The sequence below is a fragment of the Bombina bombina genome, unplaced genomic scaffold, assembly GCF_027579735.1.
Source record: "Bombina bombina isolate aBomBom1 unplaced genomic scaffold, aBomBom1.pri scaffold_701, whole genome shotgun sequence".
Taxonomy (NCBI): domain Eukaryota; kingdom Metazoa; phylum Chordata; class Amphibia; order Anura; family Bombinatoridae; genus Bombina; species Bombina bombina.
In genome coordinates, this window is record NW_026511611.1 from 139,910 (window position 1) to 165,769 (window position 25,860).

At 43.2% G+C, this 25,860-nt stretch overlaps 1 protein-coding gene across 1 annotated transcript in view; it reads left to right on the forward strand.

Moving 5' to 3' along the window:
- The window catches only part of LOC128643872 (glycine receptor subunit beta-like), a gene marked incomplete at its 5' end in the record, with an annotated part of 191,207 nt that overhangs the window by 112,102 nt on the left and 53,245 nt on the right, over positions 1 to 25,860 (forward strand). The window contains one exon of the mRNA XM_053696644.1: positions 15,352 to 15,504. Coding sequence (XP_053552619.1) covers positions 15,352 to 15,504 — 153 coding nt within the window. The remainder of the gene's footprint in view (positions 1 to 15,351; positions 15,505 to 25,860) is intronic.

The following is a 25,860-nucleotide window of genomic DNA, read 5'->3' on the forward strand; positions in this document are numbered from 1 at the left end:
CCCTAATCTGCCCCCCCTCAACGTCGCCTCCACCTGCCTACACTTATTAACCCCTAATCTGCCGACCGGACCTGAGCGCTACTATAATAAAGTTATTAACCCCTAATCCGCCTCACTAACCCTATCATAAATAGTATTAACCCCTAATCTGCCCTCCCTAACATCGCCGACACCTAACTTCAATTATTAACCCCTAATCTGCCGACCGAATCTCGCCGCTATTCTAATAAATGTATTAACCCCTAAAGCTAAGTCTAACCCTAATACTAACACCCCCCTAAATTAAATATAATTTAAATCTAACGAAATTAATTAACTCGTATTAAATAAATTATTCCTATTTAAAGCTAAATACTTACCTGTAAAATAAATCCTAATATAGCTACAATATAAATTATAATTATATTATAGCTATTTTAGGATTTATATTTATTTTACAGGTAACTTTGTATTTATTTTAACCAGGTACAATAGCTATTAAATAGTTAAGAACTATTTAATAGCTAAAATTTTTAAAATAATTACAAATTTACGTGTAAAAGAAATCCTAACCTAAGTTACAAATAAACCTAACACTAGACTATCAATAAATTAATTAAATAAACTACCTACAATTACCTACAATTAACCTAACACTACACTATCAATAAATTAATTAAATACAATTGCTACAAATAAATACAATTAAATAAACTAGCTAAAGTACAAAAAATAAAAAAAAACTAAGTTACAAAAAATAAACAAATATTTACAAACATAAGAAAAATATTACAACAATTTTAAACTAATTACACCTACTCTAAGCCCCCTAATAAAATAACAAAGACCCCCAAAATAAAAAAATGCCCTACCCTATTCTAAATTACTAAAGTTCAAAGCTCTTTTACCTTACCAGCCCTGAACAGGGCCCTTTGCGGGGCATGCCCCAAGAAATACAGCTCTTTTGCCTGTAAAAAAAAACATACAATACCCAAGCCCCCCAACATTACAACCCACCACCCACATACCCCTAATCTAACCCAAACCCCCCTTAAATAAACCTAACACTAAGCCCCTGAAGATCATCCTACCTTGTCTTCACCATACCAGGTTCACCGATCGGTCCAGAAGAGCTCCTCCGATGTCCTGATCCAAGCCCAAGCGGGGGGCTGAAGAGGTCCATGATCCGGCTGAAGTCTTCATCCAAGCGGGGCAGAAGAGGTCTTCCATCCGATTGAAGTCTTCATCCAAGCGGCATCCATCCGGAGCGAAGCGGCAGCATCCTGAAGACCTCCACCACGGAACATACATCCTGGCCGACGACTGAACGACGAATGACGGTTCCTTTAAATGATGTCAGCCAAGATGTCGTCCCTCGAATTCCGATTGGCTGATAGGATTCTATCAGCTAATCGGAATTAAGGTAGGAATATTCTGATTGGCTGATGGAATCAGCCAATCAGAATCAAGTTCAATCCGATTGGCTGATCCGATCAGCCAATCAGATTGAGCTTGCATTCTATTGGCTGATCGGAACAGCCAATAGAATGCGAGCTCAATCTGATTGGCTGATCGGATCAGCCAATCGGATTGAACTTGATTCGGATTGGCTGATTCCATCAGCCAATCAGAATATTCCTACCTTAATTCCGATTGGCTGATAGAATCCTATCAGCCAATCGGAATTCGAGGGACGCCATCTTGGATGACGTTATTTAAAGGAACCGTCATTCGTCGTTCAGTCGTCGGCCAGGATGGATGTTCCGCGGTGGAGGTCTTCAGGATGCTGCCGCTTCGCTCCTGATGGATGCCGCTTGGATGAAGACTTCAGTCGGATGGAAGACCTCTTCTGCCCCGCTTGGATGAAGACTTCAGCCGGATCATGGACCTCTTCAGCCCCCCGCTTGGGCTTGGATCAGGACATCGGAGGAGCTCTTCTGGACCGATCGGTGAACCTGGTATGGTGAAGACAAGGTAGGATGATCTTCAGGGGCTTAGTGTTAGGTTTATTTAAGGGGGGTTTGGGTTAGATTAGGGGTATGTGGGTGGTGGGTTGTAATGTTGGGGGGCTTGGGTATTGTATGTTTTTTTTTACAGGCAAAAGAGCTGTATTTCTTGGGGCATGCCCCGCAAAGGGCCCTGTTCAGGGCTGGTAAGGTAAAAGTGCTTTGAACTTTAGTAATTTAGAAAAGGGGAAGGAATTTTTTTATTTTGGGGGTCTTTGTTATTTTATTAGGGGGCTTAGAGTAGGTGTAATTAGTTTAAAATTGTTGTAATATTTTTCTTATGTTTGTAAATATTTTTTTATTTTTTGTAACTTAGTTCTTTTTTATTTTTTGTACTTTAGCTAGTTTATTTAATTGTATTTATTTGTAGCAATTGTATTTAATTAATTTATTGATAGTGTAGTGTTAGGTTAATTGTAGGTAATTGTAGGTAGTTTATTTAATTAATTTATTGATAGTCTAGTGGTTTATTTGTAACTTAGGTTAGGATTTCTTTTACAGGTAAATTTGTAATTATTTTAACTATTTTAGCTATTAAATAGTTCTTAACTATTTAATAGCTATTGTACCTGGTTAAAATAAATACAAAGTTACCTGTAAAATAAATATAAATCCTAAAATAGCTATAATATAATTATAATTTATATTGTAGCTATATTAGGATTTATTTTACAGGTAAGTATTTAGCTTTAAATAGGAATAATTTATTTAATAAGAGTTAATTAATTTCGGTAGATTTAAATTATATTTAACTTAGGGGGGTGTTAGTGTTAGGGTTAGACTTAGCTTTAGGGGTTAATACATTTATTAGAATAGCGGTGAGCTCCAGTCGGCAGATTAGGGGTTAATGTTTGAAGTTAGGTGTCGGCGATGTTAGGGAGGGCAGATTAGGGGTTAATACTATTTATTATAGGGTTAGTGAGGCGGATTAGGGGTTAATAACTTTATTATAGTAGCGCTCAGGTCCTCTCGGCAGATTAGGGGTTAATAAGTGTAGGCAGGTGGAGGCGACGTTGTGGGGGGCAGATTAGGGGTTAATAAATATAATATAGGGGTCGGCGGTGTTAGGGGCAGCAGATTAGGGGTACATAGGGATAATGTAAGTAGCGGCGGTTTACGGAGCGGCAGATTAGGGGTTAATAATAATATGCAGGGGTCAGCGATAGCGGGGGCGGCAGATTAGGGGTTAATAAGTGTAAGGTTAGGGGTGTTTAGACTCGGGGTACATGTTAGAGTGTTAAGTGCAGACGTAGGAAGGGTTACCGCATAGCAAACAATGGGGCTGCGTTAGGAGCTGAACGCGTTTTTTTTGCAGGTGTTTGGTTTTTTTTCAGCTCAAACAGCCCCATTGTTTCCTATGGGGGAATCGTGCACAAGCACGTTTTTGAGGCTGGCCGCGTCCGTAAGCAACTCTGGTATCGAGAGTTGAAGCTGCGTTAAAAATGCTCTACGCTCCTTTTTTGGAGCCTAACGCAGCCTTTATGTGGACTCTCAATACCAGAGTTATTTTTATGGTGCGGCCAGAAAAAAGCCGGCGTTAGTTTTTCGGGTCGTTACCGACAAAACTCCAAATCTAGGCCTAAGAAAATACTGCTGATACCGAAGTAATGTAAGTAAAGCCTTAAATGCAGCGATAGCGACTGGTATCAGGCTTATTAATAGAGATACATACTCTTATAAAAATGTGTTTTAAAACGTTTGCTGGCATGTTTAATCGTTTTTTAACGTACATTGGTGATAACACTGTAATGTTGGTATAGCCTTAAATGCAGTAAAAGCGACTGGTATCAGGCTTATTAATAGAGATACATACTCTTGTAAAAATGTGTTTTAAAACGTTTGCTGGCATGTTTTTAACATATGTTTGGTGATAAAACTTATTGGGGCCTAAGTTTTTTCCACATGGCTGGCTTAAATTTTGCATAGAAACAGTTAACTGAAGCTTCCCACTGTTGTAATATGAGTGGGAGGGGCCTAATTTAGCGCTTTTTTGCGCAGTTAAAATTACAAAATGAATTATCCAGATTCCCTCAGCAGTCCCATGAATACTACAGGACATTTCTAAAGGGCTAAAAAGACTTCCAAAATCGTTTATAGGGAAGGTAATCCACAGCTCTGCTGTGGCAGTTTTGTTGTGTCTGTTTTTAAAAACGTCTATGTCGTTTTTTTTATCTGTTTTTTTCATTAAGGGGTTAATCATCCATTTGCAAGTGGGTGCAATGCTCTGTTACCTTATTACATGTACTGTAAAAATTTCGTTTGTTTTACTGCCTTTTTTTCACTGTTTTTCAAATTTTGACAAAATTTGTTTCTCTTAAAGGCACAGTAACGTTTTATATATTTGCTTGTTAACTTGATTTAAAGTGTTTTCCAAGCTTATTAGTCTCATTATTAGTCTGTTCTAACATGTCTGACATAGAGGAAGCTCTGTGTTCATTATGTTTTAAAGCCATGGTGGAACCCCATCTTTGAATGTGTACCAGATGTACTGATTTCATGTTAAACAATAAAGATCATTTTTTGTCTTTAAAAACATTATCACCAGAGGATTCTGTCGTGGGGGTAGTTATGCCGACTAACTCTCCCCACGTGTCAGACCTTTTGACTCCCGCTTTAGGGACTCACGCTCAAATGGCGCCAAGTACATCAAGGGCACCCATAGCGTTTATTTTACCAGGGGATTCTGTTGAGGGGAAAGTTATGCCGATTAACTCTCCCCACGTGTCAGACCCTTCGACTCACGCTTCAGGGACTCACGCTCAAAGGCGCCAAGTACATCAAGGGCGTCCATAGCGTTTATTTTACAAGACATGGCAAAGGTGGTGTATAATACTCTGGCAGCAGTATTAGTCAGACTACCTGAAATTAAAGGAAAGCAAATAGCTCTGGGGGTAGATACAGAGCATACAGACGCTTTAAGAACCATGTATGACACTACCTCACAATATGCTTAGTCTGTGGGTGATTTTTTTGACTCAGGGAAGATGATTTAACCTGATTCTGATATTTCTACATTTAAAATTTATGCTTGACAACCTCCACTTGTTGCTCAGGGAGGATTTGGCTGCTCTGAATGAATGTGTACAATCGCAGGGCCAGAGAAATTGGGTAGACTGGATAAATAATATGCAGTGCCGGTGTGTACTGATGTTTTTCCAATACCTAAAGAGGTTTACTAAAAAAAAATTTTTTAATAAGGAATGGGATAGACCAGGTGTGCCTTTCTCTTCCCCTCCTATTTTTTAGAAGAATGTTTTCTAATAGTTACCACCACACGGGACTTCTGGCAGACAGTTCCTAAGGTGGAGAGAAGAGTTTCTACTCTAGCTAAGCGTACCACTACCTCTGGCGAGGACAGTTGTGCTTTTTAGATCCAATGGATAAAAAATGTTTATTCAACAGGGTTTTATCCTGCAGCCCCTTGCATACATTGCTTCTATCACTGCTGCTGCGGCGTTCTGGGTTGAGTCTCTTGATGAGGCTTTACAGTTAGCGACTCCATTGGATGAATATATTTGACAAGCTTATGCTAGCCAATTCCTTTGTTTTCTGATGCCTTTGTTCATTTGACTAGACTAACGGCTAAGAATTCTGTTTTTTACTATACTGGCGCGCAGAGCGCTATGGCTTATTTCATGGTCAGCTGTCGTGACTTTAATAAATAAGCTACTTAACTTCCCTTCAAGGGGCAGACCCTATTCGGGCCTGGTTTGAAGGAGATTATTGCTTATATCACTGGAGGAAAAGGTCATGCCCTTCCTCAGGATAGGAATCAAGGGCCAAAAAAGGTGTAATTTTCGTGCCTTTTAAAACTTCAGGGCAGGTGTGGCATCCACTTCATCTAAGGCAAAACAAGAGGGAATTTCTCCAACATAGGTGTGTCCGGTCCACGGCGTCATCCTTACTTGTGGGATATTCTCTTCCCCAACAGGAAATGGCAAAGAGCCCAGCAAAGCTGGTCACATGATCCCTCCTAGGCTCCGCCTACCCCAGTCATTCTCTTTGCCGTTGTACAGGCAACATCTCCACGGAGATGGCTTAGAGTTTTTTAGTGTTTAACTGTAGTTTTTCATTATTCAATCAAGAGTTTGTTATTTTCAAATAGTGCTGGTATGTACTATTTACTCAGAAACAGAAAAGAGATGAAGAGTTCTGTTTGTATGAGGAAAATGATTTTAGCAACCGTAACTAAAATCCATGGCTGTTCCACACAGGACTGTTGAGAGCAATTAACTTCAGTTGGGGGAACAGTGTGCAGTCTCTTGCTGCTTGAGGTATGACACATTCTAACAAGACGATGTAATGCTGGAAGCTGTCATTTTCCCTATGGGATCCGGTAAGCCATGTTTATTACGATCGTAAATAAGGGCTTCACAAGGGCTTATTTAGACTGTAGACTTTTTTGGGCTAAATCGATTCATTATTAACACATATTTAGCCTTGAGGAATCATTTTATTTGGGTAATTTGATATAATAATATCGGCAGGCACTGTATTTGACACCTTATTTCTTAGGGGCTTTCCCAAAGCATAAGCAGAGTCTCATTTTCGCGCCGGTGTGGCGCACTTGTTTTTTGAGAGGCATGGCATGCAGTCGCATGTGAGAGGAGCTCTGATACTTAGAAAAGACTTCTGAAGGCGTCATTTGGTATCGTATTCCCCTTTGGGTTTGGTTGGGTCTCAGCAAAGCAGATACCAGGGACTGTAAAGGGGTTAAAGCTTAAAACGGCTCCGGTTCCGTTATTTTAAGGGTTAAAGCTTCCAAATTTGGTGTGCAATATTTTTAAGGACGCCACTTTGCAATTGGCTAGGTTAGCGGCTAAGAATTCTGGGTTTGCTATTGTGGCGCGCAGAGCGCTTTGGTTGAAATCTTGGTCGGCTGATGCGTCTTCCAAGAACAAGCTACTAAACATTCCTTTCAAGGGGAAAACGCTGTTTGGTCCCGACTTGAAAGAGATTATCTCTGATATCACTGGGGGTAAGGGCCACGCCCTTCCTCAGGATCGGCCTTTCAAGGCAAAAAATAGACCTAATTTTCGTCCCTTTCGTAAAAACGGACCAGCCCAAGGTGCTACGTCCTCTAAGCAAGAGGGTAATACTTCTCAGGCCAAGCCAGCTTGGAGACCAATGCAAGGCTGGTACAAGGGAAAGCAGGCCAAGAAACCTGCCACTGCTACCAAGTCAGCATGAAATATTGGCCCCCGATCCGGGACCGGATCTGGTGGGGGGCAGACTCTCTCTCTTCGCTCAGGCTTGGGCAAGAGATGTTCTGGATCCTTGGGCGCTAGAAATAGTCTCCCAGGGTTATCTTCTGGAATTCAAGGGACTTCCCCCAAGGGGGAGGTTCCACAGGTCTCAGTTGTCTTCAGACCACATAAAAAGACAGGCGTTCTTACATTGTGTAGAAGACCTGTTAAAAATGGGAGTGATTCATCCTGTTCCATTAAGAGAACAAGGGATGGGGTTCTACTCCAATCTGTTCATAGTTCCCAAAAAAGAGGGAACGTTCAGACCAATCTTAGATCTCAAGATCTTAAACAAATTTCTCTTGGGAACAATTATAGACTCCTCAGAAATGAGGATTTTTCTAACAGAGGCCAGAAAAACAAAACTTCTGGACTCTTGTCGGATACTTCATTCTGTTCCTCTTCCTTCCGTAGCTCAGTGCATGGAAGTGATCGGGTTGATGGTAGCGGCAATGGACATAGTTCCTTTTGCGCGCATTCATCTAAGACCATTACAACTGTGCATGCTCAGTCAGTGGTATGGGGACTATACAGACTTGTCTCCAAAGATACAAGTAAATCAGAGGACCAGAGACTCACTCCGTTGGTGGCTGTCCCTGGACAACCTGTCACAAGGGATGACATTCCGCAGACCAGAGTGGGTCATTGTCACGACCGACGCCAGTCTGATGGGCTGGGGCGCGGTCTGGGGATCCCTGAAAGCTCAGGGTCTTTGGTCTCGGGAAGAATCTCTTCTACCGATAAATATTCTGGAACTGAGAGCGATATTCAATGCTCTCAAGGCTTGGCCTCAGCTAGCGAGGACCAAGTTCATACGGTTTCAATCAGACAACATGACGACTGTTGCGTACATCAACCATCAGGGGGGAACAAGGAGTTCCCTAGCGATGGAAGAAGTGACCAAGATTGTTCTATGGGCGGAGTCTCACTCCTGCCACCTGTCTGCTATCCACATCCCGGGAGTGGAAAATTGGGAAGCGGATTTTCTGAGTCGTCAGACATTGCATCCGGGGGAGTGGGAACTCCATCCGGAAGTCTTTGCCCAAGTCACTCAGCTGTGGGGCATTCCAGACATGGATCTAATGGCCTCTCGTCAGAACTTCAAAGTTCCCTGTTACGGGTCCAGATCCAGGGATCCCAAGGCGGCTCTAGTGGATGCACTAGTAGCACCTTGGACCTTCAAACTAGCTTATGTGTTCCCGCCGTTTCCTCTCATCCCCAGGCTGGTAGCCAGGATCAATCAGGAGAGGGCGTCGGTGATATTGATAGCTCCTGCGTGGCCACGCAGGACTTGGTATGCAGATCTGGTGAATATGTCATCGGCTCCACCTTGGAAGCTACCTTTGAGACGAGACCTTCTTGTTCAGGGTCCGTTCGAACATCCGAATCTGGTTTCACTCCAGCTGACTGCCTGGAGATTGAACGCTTGATTTTATCGAAGCGAGGTTTCTCAGATTCTGTTATCGATACTCTTGTTCAGGCCAGAAAGCCTGTAACTAGAAAGATTTACCACAAAATTTGGAAAAAATATATCTGTGGGTGTGAATCTAAAGGATTCCCTTGGGACAAGGTTAAGATTCCTAGGATTCTATCCTTCCTTCAAGAAGGATTGGAAAAAGGATTATCGGCAAGTTCCCTGAAGGGACAGATTTCTGCCTTGTCGGTGTTACTTCACAAAAGGCTGGCAGCTGTGCCAGACGTTCAAGCCTTTGTTCAGGCTCTGGTTAGGATTAAGCCTGTTTACAAACCCTTGACTCCTCCTTGGAGTCTCAATTTAGTTCTTTCAGTTCTTCAGGGGGTTCCGTTTGAACCCTTACATTCCGTTGATATTAAGTTATTATCTTGGAAAGTTTTGTTTTTAGTTGCAATTTCTTCTGCTAGAAGAGTTTCAGAATTATCTGCTCTGCAGTGTTCCCCTCCTTATCTGGTGTTCCATGCAGATAAGGTGGTTTTACGTACTAAACCTGGTTTTCTTCCAAAAGTTGTTTCTAACAAAAACATTAACCAGGAGATTATCGTACCTTCTCTGTGTCCGAAACCAGTTTCAAAGAAGGAACGTTTGTTGCACAATTTGGATGTCGTTCGCGCTCTAAAATTCTATTTAGATGCTACGAAGGATTTTAGACAAACATCTTCCTTGTTTGTTGTTTACTCAGGTAAAAGGAGAGGTCAAAAAGCTACTTCTACCTCTCTCTCTTTTTGGATTAAAAGCATCATCAGATTGGCTTACGAGACTGCCGGACGGCAGCCTCCCGAAAGAATCACAGCTCATTCCACTAGGGCTGTGGCTTCCACATGGGCCTTCAAGAACGAGGCTTCTGTTGATCAGATATGTAGGGCAGCGACTTGGTCTTCACTGCACACTTTTACCAAATTTTACAAGTTTGATACTTTTGCTTCTTCTGAGGCTATTTTTGGGAGAAAGGTTTTGCAAGCCGTGGTGCCTTCCATTTAGGTGACCTGATTTGCTCCCTCCCTTCATCCGTGTCCTAAAGCTTTGGTATTGGTTCCCACAAGTAAGGATGACGCCGTGGACCGGACACACCTATGTTGGAGAAAACAGAATTTATGTTTACCTGATAAATTTCTTTCTCCAACGGTGTGTCCGGTCCACGGCCCGCCCTGGTTTTTTTTAATCAGGTCTGATAATTTATTTTCTTTAAACTACAGTCACCACGGTACCATATGGTTTCTCCTATGCAAATATTCCTCCTTAACGTCGGTCGAATGACTGGGGTAGGCGGAGCCTAGGAGGGATCATGTGACCAGCTTTGCTGGGCTCTTTGCCATTTCCTGTTGGGGAAGAGAATATCCCACAAGTAAGGATGACGCCGTGGACCGGACACACCGTTGGAGAAAGAAATTTATCAGGTAAACATAAATTCTGTTTTTTGCTCAGTCCAAGGCGGTCTGGAGACAATTGGACCTGGAACAAAGATAAGCAGGCCAAGGAGCCTGCTGCTGCCTCTAAGGCAGCATGAAGGAACGGACCCCTATCCGGTAACGGATCCTATAGGGGGCAGACTTTCATTCTTCGCCCGGGCGTGGGCAAGAGATGCCCAGGATCCCTAGGCATTGGAATTTATATCCCAGAGATATTTTCTGGATTTCAAAGATTCCCCCCCCCAAAAAAGAGGGGAGATTTCGCCTTTCACAATTATCTGCAAACCAGATAAAGAAGGAGGCATTCTTACATTGTGTACGAGATCCATCCAGTTCCAAGAGAGGAACAGGGACAGAGTTTTTACTCAAATCTGTTTGTGGTTCCCAAGGTGAGGGAACCTTCAGACTTATTTTGGATCTAAAGATCTTAAACAAATTCCTCAGAATTCCGTCATTTAAGATGGAAAATATTCGTACCATCTTAACTATGATCCAGGAGAGTCAATAGAGGACTACAATGGATTTGAAGGATGCTTATCCTCACATTGTGATGCATAAAGATCACCTTCGTTTTTCAGGTTTGCCTTTCTAGACCGGCATTACCAGTTTGTAGCTCTTTCCTTTGGAATATCTACAGCCCCAAGAATCTTTATGGAGGTTCTGGGGTCGCTTTGGCGGTCCTTAGGCCGCGGGGCATAGAAGTGGCCCCTTAGTTAGACGACATCCTGATACAGGCGTCAAACATCCAAATTGCCAAGTCTCATACGGACGTAGTACTGGCATTTCTGAGATCACATGGGCGGAAAGTGAACAAGGAAAGAGTTCTCTATCCCCAATCTCAAGGGTTTCCCTCCTAGGGACTCTGATAGATTCTGTAGAAATGAAAATTTACCTGACGGAGTCCAGGTTGTCAAAGTTTCTAAATTTCTGCCGTGTTTTTCATCCCATCCGCGCCCTTCGGTGGCTCAGTACATGAATGAAATCGGCTTAATAGGTAGCGGCAAGGGACATAGTACCGTTTGCGCGTCTACATTTCAGACCGCTGCAACTATGCATGCTCAGTCAGAGGAACGGGGATTACACAGATTTGTCCCCCTGTTGAACCTGGACCAAGAGACCAGAGATTCTCTTCTCTGGTGGCTATGTCGGGTCCATCTGTCCAAGGGTATGACCTTCCGCAGGTCAGATGGGACAATTGTTACAATGGATGCCAGCCTTTTAGGTTGGGATTCAGTCTGGAACTCCCTGAAGGCTCAGGGATAGTGGACTTAGGAGGAGACCCTCCTTCTAATAAATATTCTGGGAGTGATATTCCATGCTCTTCAGACTTGTCCTCAGTTAGCAACTCTGAGGTACATCATACTCAGTCGGACAATATACACGACTGTGGCTTACATCAGCCATCAAGGGGGAACAGAAGTTCCCTAGTGATGTTAGAAGTCTTACAATAATTCACTGGACAGAGACTCACTCTTGTCTATCAGCTATCCATATCCCAGGTGTTGAGAACTGGGAGGTGGATTTTCTAAGTCGTCAGACTTTTCTTCCGGGGGAGTGGGATTTCCTTCGGAGGTCAAGACCAAGCAGGAGAGGGCTTTGGTGTTTTTGACAGCGCCTGCGTAGCCACGCAGGACCTGGTATGCAGATCTGGTGGACATGTCATCCTTCCATCACGGTCTCTGCTTCTGAGACAGGTCCCTCTACCTCAGGGTCCTTTCAACCATCTAAATAGAAACAATCTGAGATGGACTGCCTGGAGACTGAACGCTTGATGTTATCAAAGCATGGCTTCTCCGAGTCAGTCATTGATACCTTAATACAGACATGAAAGCCTGTCTCTAGGAAAATTGAACATAAATATGGTGTAAATATCTGATTGTTATGAATCCAAGGGTTACTCATGGAGTAAAGCCTGGGTTCCCAGGATATTATCTTTTCTCCAAGATGTTTTTGAGAAAAGGGTTGTCGGCTAATTCCTTAAAAGGGACAGATTTTTACTCTGTCTATTTTTTTTGCACCAGCGTCTGGCAGGTATTCTAGACGTTCAGGCATTTGGTCAGGCTTTGGTTAGATCCAAGCCTGTATTTAAAACTGTTGCTCCACCATGGAGCTTAAATCTGGTTCTTAAGGCTCTTCAAGAAGTTCCGTTTGAACCTTTTTTGTTCCATAGATATCAATCTTTATCTTGGAAAGTTCCTTTTATCTGTGTTATCTGTGTTACAATGTGATTCTCCTTATCTGGTCCTTCGTACGGATAAGGTAGTCCTGCGTACCAACTTGGGTTTTTTCCTAAGGTGGTATCTAACAAGAACATCACTCAAGAGATAGTTGTTCCATGCTTGTATCCTAATCCTTCCTCAAAGAAGGAACGTCTATTACACAATATTGGACGTGGTTTGTGCTTTAAAGTTTTACTTACAAGCTACTACAGTTTTCATCAAACGTTCACCTTGTTTGTTGTCTATTCTGGACAGAGGAGAGGTCAAAAGACTTCAGCAGCCTCTCTGTCTTTTTGGTTAAAAAGCATAATTCATTTAGCTTATGAGACTGCTGGACAGCAGCCTCCTGAAGGGATTGCGGCTCATTCTACTAGAGCTGTGGTTTTCACTTGGGCCTTTTTTAAATGTGGCTTCTGTTGAACAGATTTACAAGACGGAGTCTTGGTCTGCGCTTCATACTTTTTCAAATTTAACAAATTTGATACCTTGCTTCTTCGGAGGCTATTTTTGGGAGAAAGGGTTTTTTCACAGGCAGTGGTAACTTCCGTTTAAGTACCTGCCTTGTCCCTCCCATCATCCGTGTACTTTAGCTTTGGGATTGGTATTCCATAAGTAATGGATGATCCGTGGACTGGATACACTTAACAAGAGAAAACATAATTTATGCTTACCTGATAAATTTATTTCTCTTGTAGTGTATCCAGTCCACGGCCCGCCCTATCACTTTAAAGGGACATTATACACTCATTTTTTCTTTGCATAAATGTTTTGTAGATTATCTATTTATATAGCCCATAAAAGTTGTTTTTTTAAATTAATGTATAGTTTTGCTTATTTTTAAATAACATTGCTCTGATTTTCAGACTCCTAACCAAGCCCCAAAGTTTTATGTGAATACGCTCGACTACCTACTCCAGCTTGCTCCTGTTTGTGTAAAGGGTCTTTTCATATGCAAAAGAAGGGGGAGGGGGGGCAGTGTCTTATTTGCCACTTGCAGTGGGCTTTCCAGCTACCTTTTCAACAGAGCCAAACTGACAGCTTCTAAGTAAGTTTTTAAACAGTTTTATACTGGATTTTTATATCAGTATCTGTGCATATTATTCTTTATAGTAGTGTCTATTACATGCAGTTATATGAAAATGAGTGTATACTGTCCCTTTAAGGCAGGTTATTTTTTCATTTGAACTACAGTCACCACTGCACCCTATGGTTTTTCCTTTCTCTGCATGTTTTCGGTCGAATGACTGAATATGGCAGTTAGGGGAGGAGCTATATAGCAGCTTTGCTGTGGGTGGACTCTTGCAACTTCCTGTTGGGAAGGAGAATATATTCCATAAGTAATGGATGATCCGTGGACTGGATACACTACAAGAGAAATAAATTTATCAGGTAAGCATAAATTATGTTTTAAGTTAGGTGGGGTTAGGGTCACGTAGGTTTAGGGGTTAATAACTTTATTATAGTGGCGGCGACGTTGGGGCGGCAGATTAGGGGTTAATAAATGTAGTTAGGTTGCGGCGACATTGGGGGCGGCAGTTTAGGGGTTAATAAATATAATGTAGGTGTCAGCGATGTTAGGGGCAGCAGATTAGGGGTTCATAGGTATAATGTAGGTGGTGGCGGTGTCCGGAGCGGCAGATTAGGGGTTAATAATATAATGCAGGTGTCGGGGGCAGCAGATTAGGGGTTAATAAGTGTAAGATTAGGGGTTTTTAGACTCGGGGTTCATGTTAGGGTGTTAGGTGTAGACATAAATTTACTTTCCCCATAGGAATCCATGGGGCTGCGTTAGGAGCTGAACGCTGCTTTTTTGCAGGTGTTAGGTTTTTTTCAGCCGGCTCTGCCCCATTGATTTCTATGGGGAAATTGTGCACGAGCACGTTTAGCCAGCTCACCGCTACCGTAAGCAGTGCTGTTATTACAGTGAGATGTGGAGCTAAATTTTGCTCTCCGCTCACTTTTCTGCGGCTAACGCCGGGTTTCAGAAAACTCGTAATACCAGCATTGTTTGTAGGTGAGAGGTGAGCGGTGAGCATAAACTGCTCGTTAGCACCGCACGTAATCTACCCGCTAATTTTTTTTTTTAATGATTCAGATAGAGCATTTAATTTTAAGCAACTTTCTAATTTACTCGAATTATCAATTTTTCTTTGTTCTCTTTGTATCTTTATTATTAAAAGCAGGAATGTAAGCTTAGGAGCCAGCCCATTTTTTTTGTTCAGCTCCCTGAGTAGCCCTTGCTGATTGGTGGCTACATTAAGCCACCAATCAACAAGCGCCACCCAGGATCTGAACCAAAAATGGGCTGTCTCGTAAGCTTACATTCCTGCGCTTCAAATAAAGATGCCAAGAGAACGAAAAAAAAATGATAATAGTAGTAAATCAGAAAGTTGCTTAAAATTGCATTCTCTATCTGAATCATGAAAGAACAAAATGTGTGTTTCATATCCCTTTAAACAACTTTCCAATTTACTTTTATCATCAGTTGTGCTTTCTTCTCTTGATATTCTTTGTTGAAAGCTAAACCTAGGAAGGCTCATATGCTGATTTCTAAGCCCTTGAAGGTCGCCTCTTATCTCAGTACATTTTGACAGTTTTGTACAGTTAGACAATGCTAGTTCATGTGTACTGTGCAGATAAAATTGTGCTCACGCATGTGAAGTTATTTATGAGTCAGCACTGATTGGCTAAAAAGGCCAGTCTGTAAAAAGAACTGAGATAAGGTGCAACCTGCAGAGTCTTAGATGCAAGGTAATCACAGTCGTAAAAAGTATATTGATATAACCATGATGGCTGTGCATAACTGGGGAATGGGTAATAAAGGGATTATCTATTTTTTTTCAAACCATAGCAATTTTCAAGCAGACTTTCCCTTTAAGTGTAAGGACATTTTAGGAGCCAGGGTTGAGGGTAATAGTTGTATTCATGTTTTCTGGAGTTTCACATTTTGTTAAATATCTTATAAATATGTTTTCAATGTAATTTATTCCTATTTAAAATGTACTTATTCTTTTTAAGGGTATTACACATGTGTGGAAGTCATATTCACCCTGAGGAGGCAAGTAGGATTTTATATGATGGGTGTTTATGCCCCTACATTGCTCATAGTTGTCCTTTCCTGGCTGTCCTTTTGGATCAACCCTGATGCAAGTGCTGCTAGAGTACCGCTAGGTAATGTATAATATCAGTTAGTTTCTTGCTCAAGTAGACTCTGCAGCAGTTGCAAGCTCTGGAACCTAAATCATTGTGAAATAATTGTCATTGACACATTTGCCGCATCCGTTTCTCATTATTACATTTTTTGTTTTATCATTAGCTCTTTACTACATCATGGTAAGCAGAATGTAAGACCTTTCTCTTCATGTCATGTCACTTGCACAAGCAATCAGATGTGGTTACAACAACCTACTCTTGTGAATGTATATCACTAATTAAGTTCTTATTAGTTTAACTCACTCATTGCTGTTCACGTGGTCATATTCTCTTAATTTCAACTGAACATTTCTGGATACAGGTGGTAGCAACTCATTAGTGAAGTAATATGCAAATCAATATTTTTATAAGATTAATTCAGAAGATGGGTATCAATGATGGGCTTCCGGGGCCCTTGCTCAAGTAATTACATATGTAGGATTTTATATGATGGGTGTTTATGCCCCTACATTGCTCATTGTTGTCCTTTCCTGGCTGTCCTTTTGGATCAACCCTGATGCAAGTGCTGCTAGAGTACCGCTAGGTAATGTATAATATCAGTTCGTTTCTTGCTCAAGTAGACTCTGCAGCAGTTGCAAGCTCTGGAACCTAAATCATTGTGAAATAATTGTCATTGACACATTTGCCGCATCCGTTTCTCATTATTACATTTTTTGTTTTAACGTTTAAGAAAGAAAAATTTGATGTGAATGCATATCACTAATTAAGTTCTTATGAGTTTAACTCACTCATTGCTGTCCATGTGGTCATATTCTCTTAATTTCAACTGAACATTTCTGGATACAGGTGGTAGCAACTCATTAGTGAAGTTATATGCAAATCGATATTTTTATAAGATTAATTCAGAAGATGGGTATCAATGATGGGCTTCCGGGGCCCTTACTCAAGTAATTACATATGTAATGAAGAAGATATTAAATACTGCATCATTGAAATCAATTTAAGCAATGTTGCTATTACTGGGGTATCTTGTATTTACCATAGCTTTGGAACATACAGATTTGTCCCTATACTAAGATTATGAGGGGCTAGTTAATATTAGAGAGCGACAAGACTTCACACCTGGTATATGGGATTGCTGATCAATATGCTGTCCCAGCAGGCATCCATTTGACCCACATTTTCTTTGGGCCTCATCTCTTGTATATTATAAGGATACATCTATTAAATCTTTTAAACAAGTTTTTCTGATCTTGTAAACATTCAGGTAAGTATGCAGTATATACATGTTAATATACTGTATATATAAAATGTAATACAAACAGGAATTAGAGAGCAGATCCAGTTAATTCAAGTGCTGCAGTGAATGGCAATGTAAGGCATGTTTAAACTATACAGAGAAAGAGCATGCAATTTTAAACAACTTTCCAATTTACTTCTGCTATCAGATTGGTTTTGCTCTCTTTGTATTCTTTGGGAATCTAGGAGGTCTCATAAGACTTCAGGAGCGTCCATGTGTCTTTGTTGCAAACACTGCTGCCATAGAGTAATAATATATGTAACAATGCACTGTTGCTATAGATTACTAAATACCCATGTGTACTATGAGCCTTCATTGGTCTACTCTTCTGCAAAGGATACTTAGAGAATGAAGCATATTTGATAATACAGGTAAACTGGAAAGTTGTTTGCATAGTTGGAATCAGAATCATGTGAGCTTTTTTTTACTTTATTTTCCCTTTTATTTTCTTGGTAGCTCCATAGTCTACCCTTTTCTCCTGGAATGCGCTTATCTGTCCTTTCTATATGGCACAATAATCAGAAAACTATAGGTTCATTTAATTATCCTTGTAATTTATGGATCCTAATGTTTGCTGTTTCATAGTTCAATTTTCAGTTGTTCCCTCTCGTCAAGAATCAGGTTCACAGGGTATTTCAGTGACCTTTAGTTTGAATTATATCCTGGTAAAACCATCCTTAGGATAGTTTCCATTATTTCAGACCCCCACAGTTATTATTCAGGTATTTCAGAGTTTTGGTTGGCAGGCCCATCTTTCTTAGAGGAACAATTTACTGTAATAATGTTCCCCTTTCATTTGTTGCCAATGATCCATTTTACCATCTGTCACGGATACCAGACAGCTAAGGCTACCCCCCACCCCTGTTGTTTCTCAGTGCTTTTGGGATCCTCAGAGCAACCACAATCTCTGGAAGCTTTTGTTTGCATGGTTTTGTGTTCCAAACTTGTTTAGAGAAGAGCTGGTCTATGACCTGGAAAACCCTCCTAGGCTGGCTGGGCTCCTGGAACTCCCAGTCAGCCGCCTCACAACGGACACCCGCCTAACTCCTCTCAGGCTGTCCGGGCTCCTGGAACTCCCGCTAACTTTACACCTGGTCAATCCAACAAACATGTGCCCCAGAGCTCCGCTCTTTTGGGGATTAGTAGCCCCTAGGGAGGACAAGAGGTGGGAGAATTACCGGAGGGGAGCTGCTTTGGGGACCGGGTTTTGGACACCCCTACCCCCATAACTTCAACAGGCTGTATCTCCAGTCCCCAATAACGAATCATGCCGCTTTTTGGACTGCGGCATCTGGGGATTGAGAGCTTTCAAATGACACCCTGGAAGTGCCGCCACTCCCCCGGGATCACCCCAAAACCGTCACCACTGTGTCCTGGGATTCTGTGGGACTATGAATGCTATGGAGGTGCCGGTCAGTCTGTAGGGGCAGGAATGGGGGGAAAACTGTGGCATTGTCTCCCTGTTTTATCAAGATGTGTTTGTGTATAAAAGATGTGTGTTTGTCCCAATAAACTCAGTTCTATTTTCACCTGAATGCTAGTCTGTCTAGTTCTTTGGGTGGGCTCCTGCTAGAATCACTTTCCTGGGCTACATAGCAGTCTGTTCCAGGCAGAGGAAGGGCACTCTGGCAGAGCTACCTAGTCTGGGTAGCTGGAGTGTGCCACAGGGTGGGACCCTGAGTACTGGTGCTGTCGGGCATCAGGGGTGGTTACAGGCTGTGGTCACTTGCCAGCTACATAGTGGAGGACGGCTATTGGGCCCTCCAATGGCTCGCTATGCAAGGGCAGCCATGGCTGGAGGAAGGCTCCCCCACAGAGGGCTTTGGCTTCAGCAGCCCTGGATTGCTGTTTACAAAAAGAACAGAAGACCCACAGGTTGGGAGCGAGACAGACCAGGGTCTGGAGGATATCTCTGGGCTCCAAGAGGAACTGCTGGATCTCTTGGAGGAATCCTGGCTCCAAGATCTGGATTTTATAATTGATCAGGAAGAGGCACTGATCAAGGAATACAAGAGGCTGCTAGATCTTGTTAAGCAGCGTGCCAAGGGCATACAGATCTGGGGTGCATCCCTCTGGGATTCATGGAGCTCAACCATGGAGGAGTGGCAACAAAGATAAAGGGAACCAGGGCTGCTGGATCCTGATCAGCAGTCTGGCTCTGAGCTTATAGACTTGTACAAGGGAGCCACCCCAGCAGAAGCGCTGACAACAGGACAGAGAGCCGCTGTCCTCTGCCCAGCACCTGTAACAGCTCCAGGAAACCAGGGAGCAGAGCCAGTCGTCCTCCCTCCCCATAAACAGAACCCCTTCCTGGGAGAGGAGACAGTCGGTCTCTCTCCCCAGTGGCAGAGCCATCCCCTGGGAGTGGAGGTAGTCATTCTCCCTCCCTGTAAACCGAACCCCTTCCTGGGAGAGGAGACAGTCGGTCTCTCTCCCCAGCGGCAGTGCCGGGAGAGGAGACAGTCAGTCTCTCTCCCCAGCGGCAGAGTCAGGAGCTGGGAGAGGAGACAGTCGGTCTCTCTCCCCAGCTGCAGAGTCAGGAGCCGGGGGAGGAGACAGTCAGTCTCTCTCCCCAGCGGCAGAGCCATCCCCTGGGAGCGGAGGTAGTCGTCCTCCCTCCCCATAAACAGAACCCCTTTCTGGGAGAGGAGACAGTCAGTCTCTCTCCCCTGTGGCAGAGCCAGGAGCCGGGAGAGGAGACAGTGGGTCTCTCTCCCCAGCGGCAGAGCCAGGAGAGGAGACAGTCAGTCTCTCTCCCCAGTGGCAGAGCCAGGAGCCGGGGGAGGAGACAGTCAGTCTCTCTCCCCAGCTGCAGAGCCATCCCCTGGGAGCGGAGGTAGTCGTCCTCCCTCCCCGGAAACAGAACCCCTTTCTGGGAGAGGAGAGAGTCGGTCTCTCTCCCCAGGGGCAGATCCATCCTTCGGGAGCAGAGGTAGTCGTCCTCCCTCCCCTTACAGAGACGCCCTTGCAGGGAGAGACTGGTATCGATATCTCTCCCCAGCGGCCGAATCCCTTTCTGGGAGAGGAGACAGTTGGTCTCTCTCCCCAGCGGCAGCACAGTTTCCCATGGAGCGGAGATAGCAGAGCTCCCTCCCCAGTGGTAGATCTCCTCGGGAGAAGAGACACCAATGGTCTCTCCCCTCAGTAGCTTGGCAGGGTCTCTACCCTTTTCTTGTCCCAGAGTATTTCTCACCGGGGGCAGGCGTGGCATTAGGCAAGGAGGAGAAAAGCTTATACAGTTGGTGCCACATGTTTTGGCACCCAAGCTTTGCCTGCTCCACCAAGAAGCAACCTCCCCCTCTGGTCTGGGGTGGGTCTGCCGGTACTAAACAGAGTGTCACGGAGAGAGGCAGTGTGGCCCTGGAACTTGAGGACCCTGGAACTTGTTGGATAGCAATTGTTTGGGAGCCGACCTTGGCATACTTGTTTGGGACTTTGCCTTATGTGACTAATCCTGCGCCCAGGGCGCAGGGTATAAACGCCGGCCAGAACCCCCCAGGATGCCCCAAGCTCTGGAGAGATGGGAACACCTCTCCCAGCACCCGAGAAGTTGAGGGCCACCGTCGGACAGCCCCAGGCCGACCCGTTAAATGTCTAGCTGGGTCTGCCGAACTTTAGGGGGGACATGCCACTCCAATACAACCTCACCCCTGTTGTTTCTCAGTGGTTTTGGGCTCCTCAGAGCAACCACAATCTATGGAAGCTTTTGTTTGCATGGTTTTGTGTTCCAAACTTGTTTAGAGAAGAGCTGGTCTATGACCTGGAAAATCCTCCTAGGCTGGCTGGGCTCCTGGAACTCCCGGTCAGCCGCCTCACAATGGACACCCGCCTAACTCCTCTCAGGCTGTCTGGGCTCCTGGAACTCCCAATTGGCCACAGGACAGCAGGACACCCGCTAACTTTACCCCTGGTCGCTCCAGCAACCATGTGCCCCAGAGCTCCGATCTTTTGGGGATTAGTAGCCCCTAGGGAGGACAAGAGGTGGGGGAATTACCAGAGGGGAGCTGCTTTGGGAACCAGGGGTTTTGGACACCCCTACCCCCATAACTTCAACGGCCTGTATCGCCGGTCCCCAATAACGAATCGTGTCGCTTTTTGGACTGCGGCATCTGGGGAGCTTTCAAATGACACCCTGGAAGTGCCGCCGCTCCCCCGGGATCACCCCAAAACCGTCACCACTGTGTCCTGGGATTCTGTGGGACTATGGTTGCTATGGAGGCGCCAGTCAATCTGTAGGGGCGGGAATGGGGGGGAAACTGTGGCATTGTCTCCCTGTTTTATCAAGATGTGTGTGTGTCTAAAAGATGTGTGTTTGTCCCAATAAACTCAGTTCTATTTTCACCTAGTTATTTGGGTGGGCTCCTGCTATAATCACATTCCTGGGCTACATAGCAGCCTGTTCCAGGCAGAGGAAGGACACTCTGGCAGAGCTACCTATTCTGGGTAGCTGGAGTCTGCCACAGGGTGGGACCCTGAGTACTGGTGCTGTCGGGCATCAGGGGTGGCTACAGGCTGTGGTTACTTGCCAGCTACATAGCTGCAGTCGGCAGGGAGGAAGCAGGACCCCTTTGGCGGAGCTTCCCAATCGATGTAGCCGGGTTATCCGTCACACCATCTGGAGTGTAATAAGTTGATTACTTATAGCCCCTTTACCTTTATTTTGTATTTGAAATGCTTCTTTTGCCTATTTACGCCAGCATTTATATTGAAAATTAAATTACAGCTGTGTTGGTTATAGGAAAGCTATGCAAACAAGAACCCACATAATAAATACCAGTGGGGGTTGGAGAGAGGTACTACAATGGTGATTTTAATTGATTTAAGTATTGGTCTTTTGCATATACAGACAGATAAGTAGGTCTTTATGTATATAGAGAAGGTTTATATAAAATTCACAGGGTATTTGTTATCAATTCATAAAACATATAATAACAAAAGTAAAAACTCTGCTGCGGACAAAGTAAGAAAGTAAAAACAGTGCTAAAAAAATGATTATTATTGAAGTGGAACAAACCAAATGATTGTTGCTGTGTTTAGCTGTATACAATGTATCTGATCTCCTATGCAGGATGAAGCAATTTGAAATTGCCAAAAATATATAACAAGCGATCAGTACCTTAGTGTTGATCCGGAGTTCTGGATATTTGTAATCCTCCTTGATATTTGTTATCCTCCTTACGGGTGCAACACAAACTTTAGAACTCCCAAAGGTGGACACGAGAAGTAAGCCACAGAGCTCCCCTCCTGGAGTTCCATTTGAACATAAACCACTCCCACAGAGTACGGTGTCTCTCACAGACACTTCTTTGGATTAACCATAGCAGCAACGCGTTTCATCTCACAAAGAGCCTTTTTCAAGCTAATGGCAATTCTAATCCATCTGCCTCTATTTATACTTCTTTTTTACATTTATAGTGACAGGTCATTATTTATGCTGACAAGTTATTTTATACGATACAAATGCATCCTTGTTGCTTAGCCAACCACGTGATATATAATACAAACGTGAAACACTTCATATATATCATAAAAACAGTTCAGTGACTATACAAAAAATAGTTATTTCTCCAACATTGGTGTGTCCGGTCCACGGCGTCATCCTTACTTGTGGGATATTCTCTTCCCCAACAGGAAATGGCAAAGAGTCCCAGCAAAGCTGGTCACATGATCCCTCCTAGGCTCCGCCCACCCCAGTCATTCTCTTTGCCGTTGCACAGGCAACATCTCCACGGAGATGGTTAAGAGTTTTTTGGTGTTTAAATGTAGTTTTATTCTTCTATCAAGTGTTTGTTATTTTAAAATAGTGCTGGTATGTACTATTTACTCTGAAACAGAAAAGGATGAAGATTTCTGTTTGTAAGAGGAAGATGATTTTAGCAGACAGTAACTAAAATCGATTGCTGTTTCCACACAGGACTGTTGAGATGAAGTAACTTCAGTTGGGGGAAACAGTTAGCAGTCTTTTCTGCTTAAGGTATGACTAGCCATATTTCTAACAAGACCATGTAATGCTGGAAGGCTGTCATTTCCCCTCATGGGGACCGGTAAGCCATTTTCTTAGTTAAACATAAAAGAATAAAGGGCTTAAAAACTGGTAGACATTTTTCTGGGCTAAAACAATTGCTTTACTAGGCATATTATGCAGATTCTAACTAATTATTGGTATTATAATCTTGGGGAACGTTTAGAAAAACGGCAGGCACTGTGTTGGACACCTTTTTCAGATGGGGGCCTTTCTAGTTATAGACAGAGCCTCATTCTGGGACTGTATAGGGGTTAAATGTAAAAACGGCTCCGGTTCCGTTAATTTAAGGGTTAAAGCTCTGAAATTTGGTGTGCAATACTTTTAATGCTTTAAGACACTGTGGTGAAATTTTGGTGAATTTTGAACAATTCCTTCATACTTTTTCACATATTCAGTAATAAAGTGTTTTCAGTTTGAAATTTAAAGTGACAGTAACGGTTTTATTTTAAAACGTTTTTTGTGCTTTGTTGACATGTTTAAGCCTGTTTAACATGCCTATACCTTCAGATAAGCTATGTTCTATATGTATGAAAGCCAATGTGTCTCCCCATTTAAATTTATGTGATAATTGTGCCATAGTGTCCAAACAAAGTAAGGACAGTAATGCAACAGATAATGATATTGCCCAAGATGATTCCTCAAATGAGGGGAGTAAACATGATACTACATCATCCCCTACTGTGTCTTCACCAGTTATGCCCACACAGGAGGCCCCTAGTACATCTAGTGCGCCAATACTTATTACCATGCAACAATTAACGGCTGTAATGGATAACTCCATAGCAAATCTTTTATCCAAAATGCCTACTTATCAGAGAAAGCGCGATTGCTCTGTTTTAAACACTGAAGAGCAAGAGGACGCTGATGATAACTGTTCTGACATACCCTCACACCAATCTCAAGGGGCCATGAGGGAGGTTTTGTCTGATGGAGAAATTTCAGATTCAGGAAAAATTTCTCATCAAGCTGAACCTGATGTTGTGACATTTAAATTTAAATTAGAACATCTCCGCGCACTGCTTAAGGAGGTGTTATCTACTCTGGAAGATTGTGACAATTTGGTCATTCCAGAGAAATTATGTAAGATGGACAAGTTCCTAGAGGTTCCGGTGCCCCCCGACGCTTTTCCTATACCCAAGCGGGTGGCGGACATAGTAAATAAAGAGTGGGAAAGGCCCGGCATACCTTTTGTTCCCCCCCCTATATTTAAGAAATTATTTCCTATAGTCGACCCCAGAAAGGACTTATGGCAGACAGTCCCCAAGGTCGAGGGGGCGGTTTCTACTCTAAACAAACGCACTACTATTCCTATCGAAGATAGTTGTGCTTTCAAAGATCCTATGGATAAGAAATTAGAGGGTTTGCTTAAAAAGATTTTTGTACAGCAAGGTTACCTTCTACAACCAATTTCATGCATTGTTCCTGTCACTACGGCAGCGTGTTTCTGGTTCGAGGAACTAGAAAAATCGCTCAGTAAAGAATCTTCGTATGAGGAGGTTATGGACAGAGTTCAAGCACTTAAATTGGCTAACTCTTTTGTTTTAGATGCCGCTTTGCAATTAGCTAGATTAGCGGCGAAAAATTCAGGGTTTGCTGTCATGGCGCGCAGAGTGCTTTGGCTAAAGTCTTGGTCAGCGGATGTGTCTTCCAAGACAAAATTGCTTAACATTCCTTTCAAAGGTAAAACATTATTTGGACCTGATTTGAAAGAGATTATTTCAGACATCACTGGGGGAAAGGGCCACGCCCTCCCACAGGATAGGTCTTTTAAGGCTAATAATAAGCCTAATTTTCGTCCCTTTCGCAGAAACGGACCAGTCTCTAATTCTGTATCCTCTAAGCAAGAGGGTAATACTTCACAACCCAAACCAGCCTGGAAACCAATGCAAGGCTGGAACAACGGTAAGCAGGCCAAGAAGCCTACCACTGCTACCAAAACAGCATGAAGGGATAGCCCCCGATCCGGGACCGGATCTAGTGGGGGCAGACTTTCTCTCTTTGCTCAGGCTTGGGCAAGAGATGTTCAGGATCCTTGGGCGCTAGAAATAGTTTCTCAAGGTTATCTCCTGGAATTCAAGGAACTACCCCCAAGGGGAAGGTTCCACAGGTCTCAATTATCTTCAAACCAAATAAAGAGACAGGCATTCTTACATTGTGTAGAAGACCTGTTAAAGATTGGAGTGATACATCCAGTTCCAATAAGAGAACAAGGAATGGGATTTTATTCCAATCTGTTCATAGTTCCCAAAAAAGAGGGAACATTCAGACCAATTTTGGATCTAAAGATCCTAAACAAATTTCTCAGGGTACCATCGTTCAAAATGGAAACTATTCGAACGATCCTACCTACTATCCAGGAAAATCAATTTATGACTACCGTGGATTTAAAGGATGCGTACCTACATATTCCTATCCACAAGGAACATCATCAGTTCCTAAGGTTTGCTTTTCTGGACAAGCATTACCAGTTTGTGGCACTTCCATTTGGATTAGCCACTGCTCCAAGGATTTTCACAAAGGTACTAGGGTCCCTTCTAGCGGTTCTAAGACCAAGGGGCATTGCAGTAGTACCTTACTTGGATGAAATCCTGATTCAAGCGTCGTCCCTGTCAAAAGCAAAGGCTCATACGGACATCGTCCTAGCCTTTCTCAGATCTCACGGATGGAAGGTGAACAAAGAAAAAGGTTCTCTGTCCCCGTCAACAAGAGTTCCCTTCTTGGGAACAATAATAGATTCCTTAGAAATGAGGATTTTTCTGACAGAGGTCAGAAAATCAAAACTTCTAAGCTCTTGTCAAGTACTTCATTCTGTTCCTCGTCCTTCCATAGCGCAGTGCATGGAAGTAATAGGATTGATGGTTGCAACAATGGACATAGTTCCTTTTGCACGAATTCATCTAAGACCATTACAACTGTGCATGCTCAGACAGTGGAATGGGGATTATACAGACTTGTATCCGACGATTCAAGTAGATCAAAAGACCAGAGATTCACTCCGTTGGTGGCTGACCCTGGACAATCTGTCACAGGGAATGAGCTTCCGCAGACC